Below are 17,987 nucleotides of genomic sequence, written 5' to 3'. Positions count from 1 at the left end.
GCAGAATTTACTTTATACTACACTATTTGTGTCGCTGCCCATTTGACTGCCAAGATTAGTGTTTATGGCCAGGATGGCAATCTAATTAAATATCTAAGAATCAGAAAACTGGACAATATTCAAGGCCAACTCAGCATTAAATTAGAAAATTTAGCCTGGCTACTCTATCAATATATTCAGCTATCAGCCCAGCTACTACCCCAACTATAAGTTTAATGAATTTGGTCAGCATACTGTGTCACAGATGTCTACATACAGCCATGAACCTAAATCATCATAAATAAGATGCTTCAGTTGGGCATGGCAAAATATATTAGAGGAGCTTTGTCAGTTACCAGCAACCTGCTTGCTGATAGTTGAGAAACAGCACTGTAAAATGCATGAGCTGCCTTTTGTAGTTTTTTGCAGGAAGCCTTGGAGAGCCGCAGATAATTTGCTTTCAATGATTCATCAAGTTGGCCCTTTGTTTCACTAATTTGAGTGTCAAGTGCAACCACATAATAAAGAATTACCAAGAACTGATAAGATTATTCTTATACTGTAGCTCCTGTCTTAACAACTGGTACTATTCTAACCTAAACCACAAATGGAATAAATAGCAAGTATACTTGCAATGCCAGCAATCTTCTTTGAAATGACAAAGCATGTTTACTGCCATCTCCACTGATGTAGCATACATTTTTGTTTCTGCTAATAATTTCTACTTTCTTAAAAAGCATCACCTGCTGAATGCTGTGCCATAGCTAGAGATGACATTTGTTCCACTGTTAGTCTACCAATGAATTAGTAAAGATGAAAAATGGATTTCAGCCTTGAGAAATTGACAATTCCAGCCTTGAGAAAGATATTATTGTGAACATGGTTGAGTTAGCCTGCTGATCATTTTCTCCTTAATGTAGTCTTTAATGTTATATTGCTATAGGGTAGATGTGAAGTCATATATTAGAACTATTATTTTTGATGAATAATTTCAAGAGAAATATGTTCATAATTAAGATCTAATTTTTTTCAAAATGCTATACTGTCATTTTAATAACTTCATAAGAAACCAATCTGAAAATGGGTTGTTTTGAAGGGGCGAATATATAAATATGGAATTCCTAGAGCAAGAAATTCATGTAATTTAAGTTGCTTTATTAAAGTTTTCACAATTGAACTATGCATCATTAATACAGCAAAATCAAAGAAGGAAACAGTAAAGGATGCCAGAGGACTGCTTATGAAATGATAGTAGAACGACTTTTATTTCCAGAAACCAGAAGGATGGCATGAGGAGCAAGAGTACAAGAAACTACAGCTCCACTTACTAGTGAGACCAGCATGTGTTTACATTTTTAAAAACTTATTATGAAGGGTTGTTAGATAATAAGGAAGCAGGAGACTCTAAAAGTTGTTAATACTATACTAGAAATGGAGGGTGTTAAAATATTTACAAACAAAAAATTAAAATTATTTAGATGAAAAATTGTTGCCTCAAAACCACAAGGCTCAGAAAACCCAGTTAATGCTTAGAGAGGGGTGAATCTTCCTCTAGGCAAAATGGAAATAAGGTAATTGAAGATTGGGTCCTAGTGTTAAAAGCAGGATTTTAAAAAAGGCAAAGCGAGTGTCAGCCTGCAGGGATATAATGCCGTTGTAGTTTGAAAAGGTTTCATTTATGTTGATCAGAATCCCACCCACTGATTAAATATGACATTGTGCAGAAGACTGTAGAGTGTGTTTCTATCCCTCTCTGCTGTTCTGTTTCAGAAGAGGGGAAAGTGGCTGCTGTGTGTATGCTGAGATGAGGTTTCTTTCTGAGGAATAATGCGACCTAACTTATGTCTTCCTTTAATTTCTAAAAAGAAAAGGAGTACTTGTGGCACCTTAGAGACTAACCAATTTATTTGAGCATAAGCTTTCGTGAGCTACAGCTCACTTCATCGGATGCATACCATTTTTTCATTCTTTGTGTGTATAAAAAAATCTTCTATACTTTCCACAGTATGCATCCGATGAAGTGAGCTGTAGCTCAGGAAAGCTTATGCTCTAATAAATTGGTTAGTCTCTAAGGTGCCACAAGTCCTCCTTTTCTTTTTGCGAATATAGACTAACACGCTGTTACTCTGAAACCTTTAACTTCTACTTATCCTGAAACTGCCTCAGTGCTGGAGACGAGGAAGGACCCGGAGTAGTTTAGGACCCAGCAGACAGTGGCAGGCGGCAGTTGTGTAGATCACTGAGAGACTAAGAGGGTCCAGTCCCGTTTTAATTCTGTCTCTAATCTCTGCCACAGCAGTGCTTTCCCCAACAGCCCCAGCTCGGGCTCGGGCGTCTGTCTCTCCAGCCTGATCCCCGGCAAAAAACATGTCACTGGCTTCCTCACAGTAGCAACCCTAGAGGGAAAAGTGGCCCCAGATGCGCAAGCCTGAGGATTCGGTACAAAGAGGTGCACAAAATGAAGACCCTGATGGTAAGTCAGTTGTTGGACCTAATTATCCTAGGTCACCCGGGGACCAAACGAAAGCAGCCCTGGTGGGGAAGAGGACGAGGGTAGTGGATCGGGGCTGGCCAGGGCATCAGACATATGCTCCAGCCTTTCCAGGGCTGCTAGCTTCTCTTTTGTTATATTTGACGAAGGGGAACAAAACCGAGGAGGAGGAGGAGGAGAACTTTCCACCTGCTTTTCTTTTATTCATGTGCAGCGTTATTGTTCAGAGCGGGTGGAAAACAGATCGGCTTAAAGGATGAGTCTGGATGTAACTTGGCTAGTACAACAATTCCTAACAGTCATGAAAACGCAGGGATGGAATGGCTAAAGGGGGATGAAGGCACGGGAAAGAGAGCGGAGGGAGAAGGGGAAGCCTGGGAAAGGGAAGGAAGGAGAGGGGGACAGGGAAAGACGGGGCTGGGGGGCAGAGGCGGAAAGAAAAGAAGAAGAAGGGGATGAGAGATGAAGGGGTGGAGAAGGGAGGGAGGCAGCGAGAGGGGGAGAAGAGAGGGGCGGCGGCGGGGGAGGGGGGATTATTGGAGTTCTCTAGCCGCACTTTTGCCTGGTCTTCATTGGTGTCAAACTTGCAGGAGGTGCACAGGGAAAGGCGCGGCAATTGCTGCCAAAATAGACACCTCACCCGAGCAGCTGCACCCTCCCGCCCGCCTGGATAGACACTGCCCCGCAAGTGAAACAAACTGGGAGCCCCGCCTTCGCCGCTGCCCCGGGCTAGGTGTAGCCCCCTGCAATGTGATGGCCCCCCCGAGAGAGGGGGGCAAATAGGTAGCGCGGCATAGGGCTGGGGTGGGGGGAGGGTGTGCAGAGCAGGAGACCCAGACTCCAGCCCGTCTCCCCCGCTCAGGATTTGAACCATCCCCCCTCCCCTCGCCTCCTTCCAGGGTGTCCAGTCTTTTCCCACGCGGGTCGGGGTTTGAACTGCGCCCTCCCCCGTTAGGCTCCCTCCGTCCGTGGGTCTGTGCCCCAGGCCCTGCGCTTTGCAGTTCGCAGCGGGGGCTCAGTGTCTCTTTGTCCCCTTTGCAGCGCCACGGGCTGGCGGTGTGTTTAGCGCTCACCACCATGTGCACCAGCTTGTTGCTCATGTACAGCAGCATCGGCGGCGGGGGCCAGAAAGAGCCGAGCCAGCAGCAGCAGCAGGTGGCGGCGGCGGCCAGTGGGAAGCCGGAGAGCAAGCAGCTGGGCCCCAGCCAGCAGCGCCCCAGGCTCCCTGTGGGGGCTGGGCTCCTGGAGGGCTACAGCGGCGTCCTGGACCACAAGGTGAGGCGATGGCACCCCGGCCTGGACACAAGGGCAGGGGGGATGGAGCACCCCAGGCAGGTGCAAGGCCCTTTGGGGGATCTATGGGTGCCTCCCACATGGTTCTTCCCAGCTCAGGGCCTGCTCTCCCAGCAGAAGCTTTGCTCTCCCAGCAGGTCCTGAATGATTGGCTCAGACATGTCATTTGGCACCATTCCCCTGGGAGAGGGGTGGGACTGGGGTGGTGGTACTCCTTGTCCATGGGGTAGCCGTGACTCCTGCATCCCTTGCCCTGGTGTGACTCTACTGCCCTTTGCTTAATGGGAAGCGGGACTGTGACTCACGGTGGCAGGGACGTCATTGTTTTCTGCTTGTTCTGTGTGTATGAGGGAGGGGGGTGGTATGACTGGCACCCTTAGCCATTTATTTGTGGTGGTACACCAGTGGTTTCATTGCTTCCGGACTGATGCCTCGGACCCTATTCTACTCTCCTCTGCTCACGTCCGTCTACTGCACTCATTCCTGTAGTATCTGAGCACCTTCCAGTAATGCAGAAAGCAGGGTGGCTGCACCTCTGTTCTATGTTTGTTTCTCCACAAGCAGTGTTTTATTTTGGATTTTTAAAAAATAATATACATACCCATTGCTATAGGTTTATGTTAGAGATAGCAAGGTCAAAGAACCAGGCCTTGACTTAGAGTGGAAGGTGGTGCAGCTTGCGATGATCCTTAGTTCTTGTAAGAGTTCATGCCACAGACTTGGACTGGCCCCCAAGAAAGCATAGGTGAGCTTCATCTTTATTGTAGAAAGGTCCATTGTGCCAGAAGAGTGAAGTTGTCGACCACGGTCTTCCTCTTGGAGGCATGCTGGCTGTGGTGCATCTCTGTGATTATGTACATTGCCGCCCTTTGATCTCAGGTGAACAAACTCGGGTGCCCTTCACCCATTCTGGGTAAACTGTGGTATCCCTTCCCTCTGTGGTGCTCAAAACCCCAGAGTGGGCTGACTGGGAACACTTGAGCCTGGGATGTCAGACTTCCGTATCCTTTACCTAAGGGTGAACGGACTCTGGTGTCCATCACCAGTGGTGTGCAATCTTGGCTGCCCCTCACATAGGACAGACCTTAGTGCCCATCGTTTGGCATGGGTAGATCCTGGAACCCCTCACAGAAGGCAGGGAGGGTGGATGGAGTCTAGTGGAGTAGGGCTCTCTAATGTGGTATCTAGACTCAGGAGAAGAAATATACAAAAGAAAGATATTGGCACGTATAAAGGTTGTATTTTGTGGTTGTAGTGGCATTTCCCTTCAGGGATAAAATTTAACAATTATTCACAATACTAAAATGTCACAGGCTACAGTATGTACAGCTACTGGCATTAGTGGGCCAGTACTAGTTTACTACCAAAGTAAATCACCTTATGCTTGAGGAGAATATTTGTCTGAAAATCAAGGCATTGGGCCTTGTAGAGCAAAGTATCACATCAGGAATGTCTACACTGCAGTCGAAGGTGTGGTTGCAGCTTAGGTAGGCATACCTGCACTAGCTTCAAGCTAGCTAACACAGCTACAAATAGCAGTAAAGATGTGGTGGTAGAAGCATCGGTGTGGGATGTAGAAGCCTGCCTGGAACTCTCGCTTGCCTGATTTGAAACCCCGGCCACCTTATCTGCATTGGTCTTGTTAACTGTGCTAGCTAGGTTAAAGTTATTCAGGTATGCCTATCTGAGCTTCAGTCACACCTCCAATTGCAGCATAAACATACCCTAAATTTCAGTTATCACATACTATGCTCAGATTACCTACCACATTCTTCTTTCACTTCATATACAGTCAGAATAGTAGTTCCAGGTCCACTCAGACATGGTGGCCACACAGCTTCTAAGAATATGGCTAACATATCTAATTTCCTATTCACTGTTGAAGAATGCTTTGCATGAGCCTCTCAGCACCTACTGAGGTTTGAAACTTTTTTCTTATTAATCTTTGTTTTCATGCATTTTACCTTGATTCTGCATCACAGCCAATGTTCTTAGCTTCAGCAGCGTTTTGCACTTTAGAAGCTGTATAATATTTTTTTTGAACTGAGCTCTTAAAAATTGTGGAACAGGCTGGATGGCTCTGAATCTGGTTCTTAGCATTTCACCCTTAGCATCTCAGGCCAACAGTGGTTGAAAATCATTGCCACCTGATGACTGAAATAAGTGGGACATCTCCCTTTAGTTCTTAGTAGCCAGGTGTTTACATTATAAAAACTATCAGGAGTGGCACAGAATCACTGTTTGTTGATAGCTGCTGCTGAGAGGTCAAAGACTGAGGGAAATAGCAACCACCTTGCAACTCCTAGAAGCTCTTACCTCACAGCAAGACTGCGGCACATTGTCAGGCCAGTCTGGAGAAGCTTTCCCTGCTTTTGTCTGTGCTGTACTTGTTCAATGACTAAAGAGAGGACACTGGTCTCACAGACTATCAAAGCAGCACCTTTCATGACGTCTGTAGTTGATACGAATTTTTATATTGACTTCCACAGAAGCAGGATCAGGCTCTGCCTAGTCATCAGACAGGGGGATGTAACTTTTTGATAGTTTATCAAAATGAGGATCACAATGTTAGCAATAAATGGCATGCTAATATTTTATGAGCAATTACCGCATGTGAGTAGGACAGAATTTATGAAAACAGAAAGGCTAGCAGTATTCTAAATCTTGCAAGAAATAAGTATTTAACCATCTGATTGTTCTGAAGTGAACATGAGAACAAGACTCTGGATAGTTAAAAAGCTTTTTACCCAGTATTGACTCAACAGTGGTTACTACCAATAACATGTGAGAGTTCTGCCACAGATGTAACTGGAAAATATTTCAGACCACCAAAGATTTTGCATTTCCCCCCCAAAAAAAGTACCATAACAAAACCAATCTTGCAAACAAAATATGAGTTTTTAGGCCTTTGCTGAAGCGCTCAGAGAACTTGATGACCAACCCACTAATTTACATGGATCACAATGATATTTATATATATAATTAAACAGATCAGAGAGTAGTACAGTTAATCAAGTGTTTGAAGAAGAGTCATTCTGCAAATAGTCTTATAGCTCCATAATCTCTCAGACGTTAGTGCTGGGACTTTATTCCTACATGGAAAAAATTATTCTGCTTTCTTCTTTACTCCGTCCACCTAAACAGGCAACAGCATTGACATGTTTGGGGTGAATGGCTCATAGTGTCATCACATTAACCATTCTTATCTGGAAAATTATGGGGATAAGGAAAATGAGTCTGAGGGTTCAGTCTATTCCATTTTGTTATATCACAAAATCATACAGCATTTTGGAATAGAGTAGTCAATTGCTCCTAAGGAGATCAAGGAGATTGGTCCTGGTGAGAGGGGGGGTCAAACATTGAAGTTGAGCTGTAATGGAGACTTTTGTGGCATATGGCTAGCAACATGAATGAAGTCCTCTATCCATAAAAGTTCTGCTGTGGAGTGGAGACTTTATTATGCAATAAACATCCTGATGGAGGCATTATGATGTAACAGATCTACCAGGGGGAGACTTTATTCTGGAATAACCTTGTCAGGGGAGAGTGTGTCGTGACATAAAGCTCAGCAGTATGTAGTTATGTATGACAGAGGGGTTTGGGCTTCTTTTTATGGCACTGCCTCTGTGTTTTGAGATAGTGGAATTAGTCTGTACATATAGCATATATAGTTATTAAACACTAATACAGTTAAGAGATTAAAAAATGGAAAAAGTATTTAATGTTTCCATCAAACTTTGAGGGAGAAGAAAGAGTACAATCGGATACAGTGTTTGATTGTAACAAGACTTGGAAAAGATTTAATTGGGTGAAAAAATATATACACATAGTAGAAAAATGTGTTTTACCAGGCTTACATTTGGAGCTGTTTGAAAGTGTTATAATTAATTGGATGCTGACTATCTTGTGTTTATATTTTGTTGCTTTTGTGCCACCAGCAGTGATCTCTATTTTTCTCATTTTAGCAAATCATAATACTGGTTCATTGCATTTTGATTATCCTTGTTTAAAGTTTTTAGCAGCTTCTGTGTGCAATAGGTGATAACATTCAATTTGCATTACAGAGCATGCGACAGAGATAGAAAATGGTACCGTTCGCTGTATTCCAGATTGCAGGCACCTCTGCACACAGCCAGCAGTTCTGGCTTGGCACTGTTACCATCTGTAATCTCTCAAAGTACTGTACACATTACTGTTGCTGATTACGGATCAGTCAGCTTAGCATGTTATGCATTTACGGTTTTGACTTAAAAATACAGGGTCAGATTTGTGCTGTCCTTAATTGTGCAAACTTTCCATTGACTTTATTGGTAGTTTTGCTTGAATGTGTGGACAACAGAATTTGGCAACAGAAAATAAAAGAGAGGGGAATGCAGCACAGGTAGCTGTGTGAAGTGTAAGTCTTCATAAAATAAGAGTTATCTAAGGTGGAATTTGGCTGATGGAGATACTGACTATGGATATGCAGTATAATTACACAGGCCAGGAATTTAGTTAATTGATAAAATATGTTAGCAAAACATTTTTATCAAAACAGAAACACATTTAAAGAAATGTAGCTACCTGATAAGCCTGAGTATCTAGTGTAGCTGAAGGAACGTGGTCTCTGGTCTCTTATTTCATTATGCATGTAAGGTATGAAGTTGTTATACATAAACTCACACCATGCAATCTGTAAAAACAAGGGTGGGCCACATTGGGTGGGGAAATTGCATGCAGGGCCATGAATGTAGGGCTGGGGCAGGGGGTTGGGGTGCAGGAGGGAGTGAGGGGTGTGGGAGGGGGTGCGGTGTGCAGGAAGGGGCTCAGGGCACGGGGTTGGGGCACAGGAGGGGTGCGAGGAGTATGAGGGGGCTCAGGGCAGAGGGTTGGGGTTCAGGGAGGGGTGAGGAGTGTGGGAGGTGGCTCAGGGCAGGGGGTTGGGGGCTCAGGGCAGGGGGCTGGAGTGCAGGAGGAGTGTGGGGTGTGGCAGGGGGCTCAAAACAGGGGGTTGGGGTGCAGGAGAGTGCAGCAGTGGGCTCAGGATAGGGGGCTCAGGGCAGGGGGTTGGTGTGCAGAGAGGTGCGGCAGGGGGCTCAGGGCAGGGGGTTAGGGTACAGGCGGGGTGTGGGGTGCAGGCTCCGGCCCAGCTCCGCTTACCTTGAGTGGCTCCGGGGTGGCAGCAGCGTGCAGCAGGGCTAAGGCACACTCCCTGCCTGTCCTGGCCCCACACCGCTCCCGGAAGCGGCCAGCACCATGTCCCTGCAGCCCCTGGGGGAGGGAGGGGCAGAGGGATCCACGTGCTTCCCTTGCCTGTGGGTACCTCGCCCGAAGCTGCCATTGGCCATGGTTCCCCGTTCCCTGCCAATGGGAGCTGCAGGAAGCAGCGCCTGCAGGCGAGGGCAGTGCGGGGAGCCCTCAGCCCCCTGCTCCTCCAGGGGCTCAGGGACATGGTGCCGGCCACTTCGGGAGCGGCGCGGGTACAAGCAGGCAGGGAGCCTGCCTTAGCCCCGCGGCGCCACAGGGGTGGCAATCCCGCAGGTCGGATCCAAAGCCCTGATGGGCCGGATCTAGCCCGCAGGCCGTAGTTTGCCCACCCCTGGTGTAAAAGCTTGTACTAACACACACACAAATAATGTGATTCTGATAACATCCCTGGTTACTGTGATCGTAAATATCAAAGGCAGATCCTAAACTGGAGTAAATTGTCATAGCTTCAGTGAAGTCAATGAAGCTATGACAATTTACAACATCTGAGGATCTGTCCCCAAGTAGTTTGGATGTCATCAGAACTCAGAAATGTGTGTAAAGCTTCATTCACTTCTTTTGCTTGATGGATTTTATATATTTGAAGAATTTTAACAACTAAAACTAGTTTTTATTAAACTCATCTCTTTGCACTGAACTTATCCATGTGTTCAGTGTTTTTAAAATGTTCTTTCATAGAAACCCAAACAACACAAAACTATTTGGGAGATTTTTTTTTTTTTAGTCCTACAGATTGATTTCGGTACAGTTATGAACAACAATGGGAGAGGTGGTCAGACTGAGACAGAGTTAACTCAGGCTAATTCAGCTGACAGTGGTTAATTTGCATATTGCAGTCCTTTTTGGTTTGAAACGCTGTAAAAGTATCTAGGCCTTTTCTCACACTTTCAAAATGTCACATTTCATGTGTATTATGTGACATCCATGAAATGTACCATAGTGCTCTGATCCCTTCTTTACAACAGACTAAGGTAGAAAGTTCTTTTTCTTTACAGACTTTGTGGAAAATAGCAGAACTCATAGAAGGACTCTAAAAATGCAGGATCCATTTTTTGTCTGTGGTTTCTCCATTGATCGTAGTTATGACCCTCACTCTGACTTGAGAACAATGAAGCTACAGTAAATATCTCTCCACTGTGAATATTAATATAATCATATATTAATAAATAATAGCAGCATCACACACACACATACCCTAGAAGGTTCACAAAATGCTTTGTTTTTCATCGTTAGTTTCATTGTTCTTATATGTATCTGTAGTATGCACTGTACTGTACTATTATATTGGATATCCTTTTAAATTTGCCATGTTGTACAGTTCTCACATGTTGAGTTTTACTTATGGGCATTTCAGGCAAACTGTCCTCTTAAGAGACCCAATTCTGCTTCTAATGACTACAGTGGGAGCAAGGCTGAGCCAAAGGAGACTAGCCATGAAGGAAACTGTAGTGTTTGCTCACCTCTGCTTGATGACTTTCCCTTAAGTTTTCCCCTTTAACCTGTACTGGAACTTAGGTGGAAATTGGAAGTCAGAATTTACAGGGATGTCTATAAATCTGCAGAACTTCTGATTACAGGCAGAGCTTTCCTTTTGTTACCGACCTTCTACATTAATCCAACCTGCATTGCTCAGTACAGCACGGTGTACAGTGCTATTGATGCAGAGATGGCATTGATAGTAAGGAATTCAGTGTATTAATTTAACTTCTAATTAATGCAATTATGATCAAATCAGCAGAGCTTTGGTGCTGATATAAACTGATGTGACAGCCCAAAGGTCACTTTCAAGGTGAGATTAAACGTCATACTGTCTCACCTCATCCCTAAGTAATGTGTCTCCATTAGTCAGTGCTATTTTGTTCTAACAGGTTTCAGAGTAGCAGCTGTGTTAGTCTGTATTCGCAAAAAGAAAAGGAGTACTTGTGGCACCTTAGAGACTAACCAATTTATTTGAGCATAAGCTTTCGTGGGCTACAGCTCATTTCATCGGATGCATTCATCCACTGAATACATCCGATGAAGTGAGCTGTAGCTCATGAAAGCTTATGCTCAAATAAATTTGTTAGTCTCTAAGGTGCCACAAGTACTCCTTTTCTTTTTGTTCTAACAGTTAACATTAAGTGCTTTAAAGACCAGGTTAATTAGTGAAGCTTCCTGTCAGCTTGAAAAGCAAATACGTTAAGTTCAGAGACTCCTACTAATGGTTCTCAAATTCTCACTTTTGAAAATTTCCAAATGCCTGTGTAATTTAATTGTAGATAAGAGCCAGATTCTCCCCTGATCACCATAAAACCCTGTGGGGCAATCAGAGCCTCCTTGCAGCAGAACTGGTGGAGTTCCTTGGTGCTAATGGTGGGCTAGGGGCCATACAGAGGATATGTGCATTGTGGAGTTCTGTTCTGTTGGGAAAACCTGCATGTTAGCACAGGTGATGGGACGGGTGAAGATGGGGCTGGGATGGGGAACCTGCTACTGTTTGGAGTGTATTCTGGAGGAGAGGGTTTGCCCCTAAATGCATAAGAGAAGTGCATTGTATGTTTTAAGTATGTGTATATTAAGTACAATCATAAATATTGGATTCTCAAAGAAACATTGTCAGTTATAATGTAGGACAAAAATAAATTATTTTATAAGTGAGATGCAAATCAATTATATATAATTAGTAAACTTAAACATTCCCCTGGTGTGTTTTGAACCCAAACACAACAGTATTGTGTTAGTGCATAAGAACCAGGACTTGTAGCATCACTGTTTAAGAAAAGGGGACTGTAAAGAGTAAATCCACAGCATAAATGGTAAACAAGCAGCATAGGTTAATTTCAGTTTTAATAATCTAGAGTGTGGTTAGTAACACAGGTTAGAAATTTATAAAAAAAACCAAGATTTATACTTACATGTGCCCCTTTAAGATACCATTGCAGTTATAGTCAAAAATAGCATCACAGAAGAGATACTTCGATTAAAAAATAGTGTGGAATAGACAAAGGATAACGACTCTCAATTGGTAGTCTGTGAACTCTGAATTAGCTTTGCTTTTTAATTCCCGTACTTAATATTTTGCTTTGCCAGCACCTCACAGTGTCATACCAAATAATATCATGTTTGTAGTTTAGTACATTATTAGCATCCTTAGATATTGCCGTGGCTTAAGTACTCAAGAACAAAATATTCTATAAAGTTCATATTGTTAGCCAAAGTTAACGTAGAGTATATTTTGTCCTCAGCTGTGGGAGGTCAGAAGTAGAGAGAACAGTTATAACGATAGTCAGTGGAGCATCCGTCCCAGTAGTTTTCTCTAAGGAAAAGAAAAATTAAGCAGGGAAGATCTGTGCAAACATGTACATGCACTTCAGGCACTACGTATAGGAAGCTTAAGGGAAACTGCTCTTCTTGGGAAACTGCTCACTGAGAAATACTCAGGAATAAAAGGACCAGGTTCTTCTGGGACTGCGTTCATCACCAAGAACGTGTTTCTCCCCACCTTTCCTTCTGGTTCGAAGGCTCAGGGATATGCCTCCTCTATAGTGACGTGGGTCACACTCAGGCTCATTTCTCTTCTGAACTTGTGTTTTCTTTTCCTTGCATTACATTCTCTATGGACAGACACCTATTCCATAGTGATGAAATGTGCCCTCTAACCCTGCTCAAAAACATAAGAGGAACATAGAGGCACAGAACGCACTTCTCCAGCCCGCTGCCAGGAAAATGGGCTGTGGTCGTAGGCTGTGGTAGTCACCATAGCCCCTCCATGCTCCTTAGGTGAGGGCTTTGGGCCGATTATTATCCGTAAGCACAGATCTCATGACCTGTTCCCATCCTGCAGCAGCCCCATACTTGACAGCCTATTCAGGGCCATTGTGCATACCCATTCCAGAGAACACAGAGGATCACAGGCACCAGGTGCAGCTGTAGAACCTGTGACTTCTCATCTGAGCTCCACGGCAGAGTTTAAGGGGCGTCCTTGTGTGAGCCATCCACATTTGGCTGAACTCACCCTCAGAGATTATAACAGTTACACCTGTACTTTTAAATATTGCTGTCCATTGTATTCCTAATGCTGCTGTAAAAGGGTTGGTTCCAGCTACGTCGGCATATTGGTTGGCTCTAAAATAGGAAAATAAAAACTCAAAATAGAGTCAGTGGTGTAACTGTGACTGGCAGGGAAATGCTGAATTAAAACTGCCACTTCTTTCTCAACTCATCTGCTTGTGCTCAGCTGTTTGTTGGGATCCTTCCTAGGAAAAATCCCTCTTCCAGTGTTCAGATCATTTTGTTCTTCATTTTTTTATTGATAAGGATCCAAAATTCATTTTAAAAATTAAAAACATGTAATAACTCCCTGCCCTGCTAATTCCCCATCCATGTGCACATTCCTTCTGATATTGCCTCACTTGCTCTGCCTTTGAATGGGACTGTCCAGTTTTGCCTTTCAGCACTGTAATGTTTACTTTGCAACTATTACAAATAGTGGGCCAGTTTGTTGTAACCGTGGTTACATTGAATAGTAGACATTGACTGCAAAGTCCCATTGCAGCCAATGGGACTGACTGTGGAGTAGGGTGCTGCCAGATATGAGTAAGGGTCTTGCAGTCTGACCCAGTGTCAGCCTGAAAGAGTGTCAGTAAGTCTCTTCCTCCTCCATGCCACTGGGAGTGCCATGGATGTAAGACACGACGCAGTGCTCTAGCTCCATGCAGCATGCTTACCGAGCAGCAATACGTTATTGAGTTAGTCAGGATTTTACATATTGCAAATGTTACTTGTCTCGGAGTAGTCTTATTAAACAAATCTTGGTAATGAGAACAGTGTGTCAGATGTTTGATAGACTTACTTAAAATACCGTCTGTCTAACTTTGTGCATTTCTGTAACACCTAACAACATAGATTGAGACTGACAAATGGCATTGATGGCCACATTTTCAAACCTGAATGCCGAAAGATAGGCACCTAGATCAGAATTTAGGCATTTAAATCACTGTTAGAGACACTGACATCCTGGTTTAGACACCTACATCTGCACATTTTTGTCTAAAACCGCCTGTTAGGTGTCTTCCTTTAAACACCCAAGTTTGACATTCTGGCCAAGTGTTGTCAGTATAGCTAGGTTATTACTCTATGTATTGACAGGTCAGTTCCTTTGCTGAAGTTTGCGATATACCTTACGGTGTTCCTACTACGTAAAATCCTTCTGAAAGGTTAACAACAACATGTAAGTCTTAGTTCACAAAGTCCCCCCAAAAACAATAGAATTTTTGGTAGTAGCCTTTCAGTCCATCTAATCGAGGCCTGCTAAGAAATACATTAAATACTATTCAGAAACATACATATGCACATGCATAATTAACCCCTTATTAGATTTAAATACCTCTTTTCTTTCAATCTGTATGAACACCCAAATAGCCACAGTTTGTAAAAATAATTAGAGCCAGATTCTTGGCCTCACCTGTGTCTGCTTTGCACTTCTGCAACAGCACAAAGCAGCTCAGGTTCCTGCACCTTGTAGCACTGGGGACAGGCATGGCATTGATGAAGAGGGTTGGGGCCTGGAGTGACTGCTGTTCCTGATTCCCAGCCAGTGCATGGCCCAGTGGGACTGCTGCAGTTGGTGCAGTTTGTAACAGCCAGGTTCTGAATTATGCCGGGGACTACCTTGGCCCCAAGGGAGTGGAAGGTTTGCCTCAGAAGCACCTTTCACTCCCAACTCAGCTGAGTCTAAACTCATCTCAGCTGGGAATCCAGCTCTCAGTGTCTAGATCCTGCCTCTGTTCTCATTGAAGACAATGGCACAACATCCTGGGACTTTAATAGGAGCAGGCCCTGAATCTTTCTATCAGTATGCTCACAACACTCCTGTTGACTTCAGCGTGGAATGATAACATGATATGTCTCCTGGCCTTTTATCTTTTTTCTGCTGGAGAATTACAAAATGTGTTTGGAGCTAATGTGACCTCTTAACATTGCTAAAGATTTAGAGATGCAGTTTGTATGAAAGACACTATGCAGACAAAGCTGTTTGTTAGACAAAAATTAAACTATAGCCCACTAAAATATTTTTTCTTCCACCATCTGTTTTTAATAGGAAATAAAAAAGGGCCATATCTTTTTACATCAAAATCTGGAAAGAAAATTCACACCTGAGCTGAAAACCTGTCTGCCAAGTTTTATACTGTTGTGGAGTACAGTAAAAGTGCTGAGTTAAAAGCATCTTAGAAATGGGATTTATGACAGAACCCTGACAAAGCTCTAATACCTATAGTGGTACTCCCAGACACGTCTAGAATAAAGTGATGGATGATAAGGAGACTCAGCTCTCATTAAAGTTTCTCAGAACTTATTTGTTATAATTATCCCGCTTCCTGGGTTTTTTTCAGTGTATGTGATGATGCCATATCTCCTTTGTATTGCACAAAGGGAAAATATTGTTTTAAAAAGACAATATCCTAACTTCTGAACTTTCTGATCTGGTTATGTTGGAGAGTCTACCTAGATAGGAAAAGAGGATTAATGCCACTTGAAAGCAGCAGAGTTAAACAAGGCCACATTAAATATGGCCCTCAACAAAGACTCTGTAAAATTGTTCAATCCAGTGAAGACAGAAAATGCATGAAAACCTTGTGACTGCTAACTGGGTAGTATCTTTATTATCAAGTGGCAAAAATGTTCGTCATGTACTGTAGCTTAAATTGTGCTTCCATATCCTGTCAAGTGTGGATGACAAGGATTGTATGTGTCTTTCTTTTCTGTTACTGGAAGCGCTTTTTGTGTAGCAGTCTGTGCAAAGTACTGCATCTTTGGACTTCAGAATATAAAGTAATGCTTTGAAGACATGAATATTGTAATTTCTTTGTTTCTCTTAGACAAAGAGAGATCTGTGCTTTTTAAATTTCATAGCCCATATTTTGTCATCAATAAGAGTACTGAAAATTACATTGCTGTGTTTATTAAAGTTGTGTTTCTATATAGTAATACACATACAACATCTTATACAGCTGTAAGGATAAAGTTAAGCTCCTTTGTCAAGCGTGTTGGTATGGCAGGGGTTTTAATCTTCTACTGTCAGAGCCTGGTTAGATATGGTCTTGGTTTAAGCAGAATCTGTGTGCAAAGAAATTAAAGAATCAACCTTTCCTATATTTATGCCTTAGCTTATTTGCACAGAGCAAGGAATAAAAGAGAAGTTGTGTAGTACATACGTTCCTCTACAAGAATATTGCATTTGGAGCCCATATTTAGCCTCATAATAACTTGCTTTATGTTTATGCTTCTAAAAGATGAGGCTGAAGTTGGCAAAAATGTTCAAAATTTTAAATCCATGAAAATGAGATCTACACTTGGAGACAGGATAGCTTATTGAAAAGAGGACAGGGAAATCATAACACAGCTTACATTTCCTAATTAAAATTCCATAGAGTTGTCTACAGTATGTTCACGTTTTATTGCATCAGTAATTACTCTTCCATTTTCCTTTCAGATTATAACGTTAAGTCACCAAGAAAGCATGTACTGTAGTTACAGCATCTTTAGACAAGGCAAGCCATTAAATAGTCTTACAACAAAAACGGCATGAAAAAAATGGTACAGTTGGGAGGCAAAGTCAAATCCACAGTTAAGGGATTAAAGCTCAATTTCAAGACACAACAGGGCATAAATACAATAAGATTTAAGGGGCGGCTGTGTTATGCTTATAAGTATTAGAGGTTTAGATCTCATCTGTGAATGTCCTCACTCGTACTGGTCTGTTTAATGATGTTAATGTTGTCTTAATGGAAACTTCCATAGATGTCTTTTAATCAGTTGTGGTTCGCTAATGTACAATTAGTGTAATTATGCAATTTGTGTAAATATATGTAATCACAGAATTGAAAGAGATAATTGTCAAATGTGATGATACCATTTAAATGTTTGACGATGTCTACTTTTTAGGATTGACAAAAAATGCAATGCACCTGTGAAGCAGAGGCTATTAGGTGCAGTAGCTTAGCTGTCTAAAAATATTATTTTTCTAAAATGTCAAAGCCAATCAATCTACGATTTTTGAGGAACAGGAACAGAGAAAGCCACTGAAGAATCCTAAATTCTTTCTTTTGCTCTTCTTCAAGTATAATCAAAGGATGTATAAACAACGAGGAATCCTTGTGACACCTTAGAGACTAACAAAGGATGTATGTTCTAGAAATGTTGCGCACGCAGCCACCACAGTCTGTAAAACAATCCATCTTCCGCCACAGCTCATTAAATAATAATAGTTTGCACTTACATATCCCTGTGCTTCTGAGGATCTCAAAGTGTTTTACAAATATTAAAAATTGAGCCTCTCAGCATCTTGGTAACAGAGGGAGGTATTCTTACCTTCATATTGCACAGTAGGAAACTGAAGCACAGAAAGGTTCAGGCCAAATTTTTCAAACTTGGATGCCTCATTTGGCATCTAAGGATTTTCTGATGCGCTAAAGTGATTTAGGAGCACAAGACCCACAGAGAGAGAATGGCGCTTGTGCTCCTCAGTCACTTAGGCACTTTTGAATATCCTGCTCTAAACTCCTATCCAGGCACTTAAATAAGTGGCTTGATTCTTGGAGGTGTTAAGCACATGCAGTTCCCAATGACTAAAGTGGCCTAGGGAAGGCTAATCCCTTGAACACTGGCATTTGGTGTGCACTCAAGGGCCACATAATTTACTGCATTCTAATAAATGAAGCTTGAGAACACAGGCACTCAAAGGCTAAAAGTAAGCAAGCACAGACAACTTAAAAGGAAATAGGTCCTGATCCAAAGCCCAGTAACATCAATGGAAAGACTCCTGTTGATTTGAGTGGGCTTTGGATCACTTCACTATATTAGGACCATGTAGCAGGGTGATTACCACCCAAGCTCCTCCTCATGGCCAGAGGGCGCTCTGCAGTACCCTGCATTTGTTCTTCTTGGACTCCTCAAAACTCCAGAGCACAGTCCAAATGAAACACTCCCCCTCTGGGAT

The 17,987-nt window shown here is 42.8% G+C and overlaps 1 protein-coding gene across 1 annotated transcript in view; it reads left to right on the top strand.

Annotated features, from left to right (window-relative positions):
- The first annotated feature begins 2,419 nt into the window (after positions 1–2,419).
- Positions 2,420–17,987, top strand: part of ST6GALNAC5 (ST6 N-acetylgalactosaminide alpha-2,6-sialyltransferase 5) — an 89,618-nt gene continuing 74,050 nt past the window's right edge. Inside the window, exons 1-2 of the mRNA XM_077824986.1 lie at positions 2,420–2,452; positions 3,512–3,745. Of these exons, the coding sequence (XP_077681112.1) occupies positions 2,438–2,452; positions 3,512–3,745 (249 nt within the window). The 5' untranslated portion in view covers positions 2,420–2,437. The remainder of the gene's footprint in view (positions 2,453–3,511; positions 3,746–17,987) is intronic.

Source organism: Eretmochelys imbricata, chromosome 8 (genome assembly GCF_965152235.1).
Source record: "Eretmochelys imbricata isolate rEreImb1 chromosome 8, rEreImb1.hap1, whole genome shotgun sequence".
NCBI classification, from domain to species: Eukaryota; Metazoa; Chordata; order Testudines; family Cheloniidae; genus Eretmochelys; species Eretmochelys imbricata.
The sequence above is the reverse complement of the archived record's forward strand: the minus strand, read 5'-3'. Positions and strand labels throughout refer to the sequence as shown.